The sequence below is a fragment of the Sander vitreus genome, chromosome 9 (assembly GCF_031162955.1).
Source record: "Sander vitreus isolate 19-12246 chromosome 9, sanVit1, whole genome shotgun sequence".
NCBI classification, from domain to species: Eukaryota; Metazoa; Chordata; class Actinopteri; order Perciformes; family Percidae; genus Sander; species Sander vitreus.
In genome coordinates, this window is record NC_135863.1 from 1,449,732 (window position 1) to 1,458,849 (window position 9,118).

The 9,118-nt window shown below is 42.2% G+C and overlaps 1 protein-coding gene across 1 annotated transcript in view; it reads right to left on the reverse strand.

The window, feature by feature from the left end:
* Window positions 1–8,822, reverse strand: part of pik3r3b (phosphoinositide-3-kinase, regulatory subunit 3b (gamma)) — a 258,480-nt gene extending 249,658 nt beyond the window's left edge. The window contains exon 1 of the mRNA XM_078258300.1: window positions 8,217–8,822. Within this exon, the coding sequence (XP_078114426.1) occupies window positions 8,217–8,568 (352 nt within the window). The 5' untranslated portion in view covers window positions 8,569–8,822. The remainder of the gene's footprint in view (window positions 1–8,216) is intronic.
* Window positions 8,823–9,118: the final 296 nt, after the last annotated feature.

Sequence of the window (9,118 nt, forward strand, 5' to 3'; positions counted from 1 at the left end):
CTGCTAGGAGAGAACTGAACCGGTCAGGACAACAAGTTGAAGAAGAAACGAGGGAAGATGGGGGAGGGAGAGGAGGGAGAGAAATAAAGGATGCGGAGGTAAAACAAAAGTGCTCAACTTTGGGAGCAAACAACCAAGTTGTTTTCCAATTCTGTCCTCAACTAATGCCGACCTTACACCAAACGACTTTTTTCAAGCGATTCCACTTTCAACTAATTTCCAATATCAGAATGAAATCCTGAGAGTCTTGCTATAGTCGGGGGGCTCCCGTCGTCTCAATCAACTTAGTCCCAGTCAATCTTTTTACCTGTCTGGACTTTCAGACATAATCAAACGTGTTTGATATTATCTTAAGTCTTGGTAGTGAAGTTAAATCATGTGAACACTGTCAACAACCAATGCGTGCGCTCCCTCCAGCTCCAAACAGGAAGCAGCAAACGGCTAGAGCCAGTGGTGTTTATGTTTGCTATGGGGCAAGCTAAACGCTAAAAAGGGAAAGTTGCTGATTTTCAACCCTTCTGAAGCGCGTCATCCAACGGGAGTTTTACCGGCGGATAAACGCAGACCTCCGGGTACTGGAGACATTCATCTGCATGTACGGCAGAACAGAAAATCTGCAAACTTTCCCTCAAGTTACCAGCTAATGCTAGCGGTAGCTAGCTAGGTTGGTTGAAATTCTAGTTGTAGTCTTGCAATGTGTGACCCTGCAAGAGCCCCAGCCTTTACATATGTCTTTAACGTAAGATGTGAGATGATTGTTTTTAGATGTGAGATGGTGTCAGACTTTAGTCTTTTCAAGGTCTGTTCAAAATGTTGTAATGTATGGTAGGAATAAATGTAATTTAAAATGTTGATGTTCACTCATACATCAGTGAGTGACTGTCATAGACTGTTGAATCAGGTTTGAAACATTTCTTTGCATGACCTAAATTGTTAAACGCTCAGCGGAGTCACACTTTAAAGCACAATGGGAAAGCTGTAAAACCTGACCAACATAGTGTCGGTTAGTGCTGGTTCAGCACGGTTTCTACACTATTTAAAGTCAGCAAATGCAATGGCACATGCTGCATGTGCTGACCTGAAACCAGAGCTTGTGTGGCAAAGACAAATGATACATTCAAATCATTCAAAATTCATCATTTCATTCATCATTCAAATGGCAATGGCCACAATTTACTGTGACAATGTTTGACTAAAATGTGCACAATGTCAAGAGACGGATGGAATTTTGCTGTAAATTTGCTTTCAAACCAAAGCTATGAGCTTAAAAGATGCTAAATACCCTGTAGAGAGACTCTTCACCATGCACATAGTGAGTGATGCACTGTTAATTAGAGTTGCAAAGATTAATCGATTAGTTGTCAACGATTAAATTAAAAGGCCAAAAGGTTTCTTCTCTCCTCTGTGACAGTAAACCGAATATCTTTGACTTGTGGACAAAGCCAGACATTTGAGGACGTCATCTTGGGCTTTTTTTCACCATTTTCTGACATTTTATAGACCAAACAATTCATTAAAGCAACAACCAAATATTCTTTTGTACCTTAAAATAATGTTTCCAAAATCGTTTCAGTGGTTCATCAACTCATAACAGGGTGAACGGCACTTCTGCATTCACTTTGCGGCCCTCTATCGGCTATAACCGCACTATGCAAGTTTGCCAGATTGGGTTCTGGCGGATCTGTAGTTCAAATGACACATAAGAAACTGTAATGGACAATTCCGCTTCCAACCTGTAGAGGGACCGAAGAGGAAAAGTGCTTTGGTGTTGCTTTAATGGACAAAATAATCGACAGATTAATCGACTATGAAAGTAATCGTTAGATGCAGCCCTATTGTTGACATTAAAAAAAAAATCTGTTGTTGTTACATTTCTGCATGACCTCAATTCCAGATCATTGCTGTTCCCAGAAAAATAGAAAGACCCTGAGCAGTGTTGTTCCAAACAGAGTGCTAAAACAGAGCAGGGCGTGCCCAAGTGTCATTTGTGACTGCAGGAATGTGCCATGGCAGGCCAACAGTGCGTCAGCCAATCAATTATTCAGGACAAATACAGCCTTGTGTGACTGCAGGATGCTGGACGGGTAGATGGATGGATGGAGGAGTGGCTCAGCTAGTACACATGCTATAACTAAGAGCATCAGAAGGCAGAGACATATAGTACGAGCTATTTCCCCAGGCTGAGAGTGGTATGGATGTTATTTATAGAAAACAGACCAAACCCACTAGCATAAAACAGACGGGCAGCCAGACAATTAAAGAGAGCCGAGAGGCGGCAGAGGAAGGAGAGGAGAGAACACTGCTCTGCGTCTGACCTATTTAGCAAATGAAGAGCCATAAACACTGCAGATCTGAACTCGCTCTGCAGCAGACAAACAGACAGGGCCAAAACAGAGCTAACCACCCCAACCCTGTAAAAACGCTAATCAAAGCCTGCAGGGTTCAGAATAGCTTTTTAAAGTGGGGCAGCCTGTTTCGCAATGATTTTTACATTTTGGGCTCAAGTGCGTCTCGCTCTCGTTACCGCTTGTTTTTGCCCAGTCTTAAATAAATCATCAAAAATCCAGCTGCACTGAACAGATACACACAGCTCGCATGCTAGTGTGCAGTACGCACTCAAGTCTTCTAACTGGAATCCTTACCAAAGATACCGTAAGAGATGATAAATAATGTAAAGTAATGAATACAAACACTGATTCCATTTTATGGCGAAGCAGTTAAATATTAACTTTGAATCAATCGAAGCAGTCCACATGTACAGTGAAGAGAGCGACTGGGTTACATCAGGAGTCAGTCAGCCACAACATGTCTGTTTCTGAAAACTGCAATCGATAGGAAATATGGTTATTGATCTGCTGCTCCCCGAGTTCATGCAGCAGTTTATGGAGAGCAGGGCTGTGTAGCTTCCTCATCAAACACACAGCAGGAGTCCAAGCACACTTAACAATAAGGCCGCCTGCACGCTGGCTGCGTGGCGTGAGCATGTCAGCTGCGTGGCGTGTCCGTTTTTATTTCGGCTCCCATGTTAACAGGTTAGAGCTTGCACGCTGCCTGCGTGACACGCACGTCTCAGGCACGCTCGAGCCGCGCCAAAATGCATGCTTGAAATAGAACCGACGCCTATTTTTCACGCGACACGCAAGCGCGTTGGAAGCGTTTTCAGGCAAAATAGAATAGGAAAAGATGTTTATATGTATGACATTTTGACAGGAATACATTTAATAAGTGACATTTTGATGTTTGAAAGTCTCGAGGTTTTGACATAAATGCAGATCTTAGTGTAATTTAAAAAATAATAATAAATAATTATGGATTTTCAAATATTGCACCTGTCAATACAGAACAAATTATTCTGTAGCCTATTTTGCCGTCAATACTGCCGACGTTGTCTTTGCTGTATATATTTATGTTTAACATGAAGTATACTACTGCTTATTTCATTTTATCAATGGGAAAGATACATGTGTACAGACGAGGCTAGCAGCTGCAGCAGCGCCGCGTCAGACACGTTTCTGGTGTGCAAAGACAGAAAACGCCACGCAGCAGAAACGCCACGCAGGCAGTGTGCAGACGGCCTTACTCTGCCATAATTATTCTGACTTTGGCAAAGTCTAATTGTGGTTTATTAAAACTTTTTGTTCATTAAGTCAACATTTTACTCATCAAGGTAATTGCTGAGCTGTCATTACTAAATGCAGTGAATTTCACAACAAATTTCAAAATCAGTTGTCAGTAGTCATTTTTCGATTTATCGATTCATCCTTTGAGAAGAAGTTAAATGCAAAAGTAACATAATATGCAAGAATCAGAACGTAAACAGTCATCCAATGGACGTAAATATTGCCTCAACACAGTTCGGCCAGTGTATTTCCGACATCCCGACAGAAGAATCTATACCACATATATACATTTTTGTATCGTTTTGACGATATATTTCATCATATCGCCCAGCCTTATGATCAACAGCCAAAAATCCTACATGCCAAAAAAAGATACACAAGGGCGCCCGGTTTGCAGAGTTGGTAGAGTGCGCGCCCACATGTAGAGGTTTATTCCTCGACGCAGAGACCCAGGATTAGAATTAGAATGAGTTCATATCTAAGCTGTGTGATTAAAGGCAGAAATGCCCAAAAAATAAATACACAATAATAGAAATAAAAGCAGCATCAGTCCTCACGATTTAGAAGATGGAACTCTGTAATGCTTGGCATTTGGCGATTATTTCATCATCAAAAAAAGAACCGCTTATTTTTCAGCTGATTGGCTAATTGTGTCAGCTCTGAATCAATCCTACAATTTAGAAAAACTAAATCTAAAAGGAGGTTGACAGTAAGGGGTCATTCACCTTGACCTTAACTGTCAGTTGTGAACACTTTGAGTACATCGTCAGTACAGATAAGATGACCACATAAATGAGACTCTTGTGTATCTATATAATTTAAAGGCCACACTCAGTCAAAGTCCCAGGTGAATCCTAAGAGGAAATCATCAGCAACACATGTACACTGGCAGTTTTGTCTGAATCTTGAAGCTTAGCTAAATATTTTGTAATAAACAGTGCTTAATTTGTAAAGTGGGAGGTCCCGGAGCGCAGAGGGGGGGTGGATCCGGCGACTCAAAATGGGGGTTGGAGGTAACGGACCCATGACACTGCCTACGTAGCTTCTCTGACTAAAAAAACCTAAACAGCGCTGTGTGTACATCAGGGCGATGTTTATTTTTATTTCAGAACATGCACTGCATCGGTGCGAAATGTAAAAAAAAAAAAAAATACAAAAATACACATCAACAATCGTTGTCACAAGCAGCAATTATCCATCGGACTATTAAAAACCCACCGTGGTCTCCACGTTCTCGATCGACAGTAACGGTTTTTGCTTGTTTGGGATCCGACCGGCCAGCGTATTTGAAAAAGTTAAGCAAACAGTGTCACTTGAAGTGCAGCGCCGCGCTGTTGAAGTGGCCCCCACCCCCCTCCGTCCCTGTCACCCCCCTCCGTCTTACCCTGAAAATTCACCTCAAAACGCATTGAAAATGCAAACACAAGATTTTTGTGGAACTTCAATGGGGAATAAAGACTAACAAGACAGATAACAACATTGAACACTACACAAACATTTATTTTTTTCATTTAGGTGATTCATTCTTCATGGTGACACAGGAGGTGCCGGATCCAATAAAAAAGGATCCGGATCTAATCTTGGAAGACTAACATGCCCAGCATGGCCTTAACCCGGTGAGGAGGAGTAGTTAGGCCGGGTGGGTTTCATGCAGGGTTGTTATTTGTCTGGACTGGAGCTGGAGGATCAGGGTAGCCCAGCTCAGCAGCAAACAGCTGCAGGCTGTCAGCTGATGTAGAGCCCTGCAGGCACTCAGGCTACGAGACACAGTGCGTTATATCTGTGGTTTGTATACAAGAAGTATCCTAAATGGACGTTTCAGCCAGATTACAACAACAAAAAAACACTTTCTCACTTGTCTCTAGTAGGGGTGGGAACGATATCATATCATACGATATCATCACAATACGATATCATCGCAATACTTGCGTCACGATACAATATTATTGCGATTTTAAACATATTGCAATATTTCAATTTACTACCTTTTTTCCCCCCAACTTCAAATTTTTTCCAATTTCAAAATTATGTCCCCAAAAGGAAACTTTTCGTTTGTACATCTCACTTCAATTTCATTGCTGCAAAATAGGACCGTCAAGCAGACAATCTGACCAACACATATATAATAATAGATCGATACTTGGCGTCTGTGTATCGATACAGTATTGCCACCGAAAATATCACGATACTATGCAGTATCGATTTCCCCCCCAGCCCTAGTCTCTACTGGCATCTACAGATTGTTTTAGTTTTATTTGTCCAGGATTTGAGACGTGAACTTCTAAGATTTCTGTCATTTCTCAATGCTGTGAGCATCTTGTAGAGCAGATCCCATTCATCTCCATTGTATACAAAACTACATGCTGCATACTGCATGAAGATACAATATTATAGATACCATAGAGATATGCTGAATCAACCCTTCACTTCTGTTGTGCAATGCATTATGGAATAATAAAGACTGTCAAGACTACACTCAAAAACGGAATACTTCTAGTATGATCTAAGCATTGAACGTGCACTTTACGTTTCAGGGTAAATGCACAACATACTCAAAGCACAGTTAGCAACTGGGTCTGTAGGCTCCTGGAGCCCATTACACAAAAAGGATTTGCAAGCTGCTTACACACAGGTTGCAAATAGTGGCGGCGTCCCGTCTCCTACACTGTACATGTTTGTTTTGATTAGTGAAAGATGTCAGAATTAACGGGAGAGAAAATGATCTCATGTTGCTATAATGGCAGCCACCTCAGGCCTCACATTGTACTGCAGTGATTCTCAACCAGGGGTACGTGTACCCCAGGGGGTACTTCTGCTGTTGCCCGGGGGTACGTGGAAAGATTGTGGAGCTCTACTGCTGTAATTTGAACATGTTGCAATTAGGTAAGAGAAAACAAGCAAGCAAGCACAGAAGTTTAAACAGATAGCTAAAAGTAATGGCTAAATAGTTCAAATGATTAGTTATAAGTAATGTACTGGATACATGTTTGAAATAGTTAGCTAAAAGAAATGTTAGTGGATAAATAGTTGAAATATTTAACTTCACTCTAAGTAGTAGCAGCCTAGTAGGCTAGTAGTAGTATTGCTGACCAAACCAACCTTATTATTGACAGTTACATTTCATTTTTAAAACTTGTTTTATATAATGAATAGTGTTATACATTTGGAACACACATTGGGAATCGATGAAGGGGTATGTGAGTTCCTCTGACAGGGCTGTGGGGGTACCTCAGACCAAAAAGGTTGAGAAGCACTGCTGTACTGGACCAACTGGACACACACAAAGCTTCAGTGTCAGTGTGATGGTTTTGTGTAAAGGTGATCGTGATGCAGAGGGGTCCCCCAAAGCAAAATCTTATCTTGGGTCCTACATAGAAGCTAGAGTTGTTTGGATCGATATCAGTATCGGAAAAGCCTCCGATACTGCCTAAAATGCTGGTATCAGTATCGGTTAGTACGCAAGTCTATGCACTGATCCGATTCCACATAGTTTTGCCCTGAAAAACTACTTTTAAAGTAGTTTATTAATGTTCTTTTTCCATTGTGTCTGACTGTCAAACTAGGAAATAAAAAGGAAGTTCTATGGCATTCATTTTCTGTATTTGGGTCAATACAACAATGATAGCAATCATATCTGTACTCAGTATCGGACTATGTTCATGTTCAGCTATCGTAATCGGTATGAGGAAGGAAAAAATTTGTATCGGAACATGTTAAGTAGAGCCCTAAGGCCAACCCCGATAGGCCCACATACAACCACAGACAGTAGACAGGAACTGTCCTGTGGAACTTTGAGCCGAACTTTTCATTTCAAAATGTTTGTACATCTTCAACCCAGAACTCAAGTTCATATCACACAGCAAATTTGTACTCAGACAGATCAAGCAAGCTAACACCACCAACATGCTTGATAGCAACTGAACCAGACACTCAATACCAATCCCATACTCTCACACTAAAAATACTATCTGAACAGAGCTGCACACTACTAGACACATATTGAAGTCAAGTTTTACAGCCCAAACTAGTATAGGGCATCGAGAACTGGTTGTAACTCGGAATCGTTTCAAAAATTACTATCCCAATGGAATCTTTTTTTTAATTTTTTTTTTATATATATATTGGTATCGATTGGAAATTTTGGTTTCCAATCAAATCATCATTTGAACACAAAACAAGTTTTGGTTTCCGTCGCGGCCACTGTACTTTCAGGCGCTTGTTGTGTTGCAGTCATGGAGCACAGTAAGCGGGGCTCTACAGTGTGGCTCTATTTTAGGTTGAAAAAGTTGGTAAAACTGTAAATCACCATTGAATCAAAATGTGAAGTAAGCGTGTGACCTGTTTCAACTCCACCCCTTAAAGAACCGGAATAGAGAATCGATAAGAAGCGGAATCGAGTGGAAGAATCGGAATTTTTAAAAACAAAACGATGCCCAACCCCAGCCAAAACTGACAAAATGTTATGTTTTTGTTCGGTTAATGTGGATTTCATGAAAAAAACATTAAATCCAACTGATAAGTCAGCATAAAGATCCAAACAGAGAAACCAAATACCCTCATGATGTGTTCGATTGTGTCCGTGTGGGCAGCACTCACCTGAAGCAGCAGCTGCTCCAGGCGGCTGAGCCCCCACGTCGCTCTGTGTCCCCCCAGGGATCGGCGGTACAGGCCTGGGCCAGGATTTCACCGCGGGAGGGCCGACCCTCACCACCCCGACGTACTCCACAAAAGTCCCTGGAAAGTCTCCCTTCTCCTTGGTCCTCTCGTTGGTGCCGTGCAGCCAGCCCTTGGGGCTCCGCTCATCCCCGTCCTGGTAGTCCAGCCCCGGCACCGCCATCAGCGAGGCCTTGGAGACAGTGAGCAGGTCGCCCGGCTGGAGGCTGATGTCATCGCCGCGCTCACGCTTGTACTCAAAGAGCACACGGTACTGGAAACTGTCAGATGTCATGGCAACAGGAGTTCATAGGCCGGTTTCGAAAGCCAAAAAATACAGATGTTGCCTGAGATTTGCGGAGTTAAAAGTCAAATCAACGCTTTGCAAATACCAAACGGAAACTCTGTTAGTTAAAAATCCCTGAGGTGAAACTGGAACTCCACCTAAACCTGGGGGAAACCTGTATAACCTGTGTCGGCGCCTGAGATTTGCTGCGTCGTACTGACTTGGATGATGCAGTGAAAATTATAGAAATCTTATCCCTGAGGTGAAATTTGACACCTTTTTGTCCTACCCCCCCCCCCCCAAGAATAGCAGGTCCAGCCTTCTAAATCCAAAAATACAAGTCCTCCAAGAGCAATGAAATGGAATTGAACAGTCAGCCGTTGCTTTACTAATGTAGATTTGGATAAATATCCATGCAGTTCTTTAAAAATCCACAGTATGAATCCACCGGTCAGTCACAGCTCTCCAGTCTGAGGCCTCCCAACGGACAGACCATATAACCAACCACCACACTGTGACTGTGATGGGAAAAGAAAAAGAGGATTGGGGGGGGCAGGTG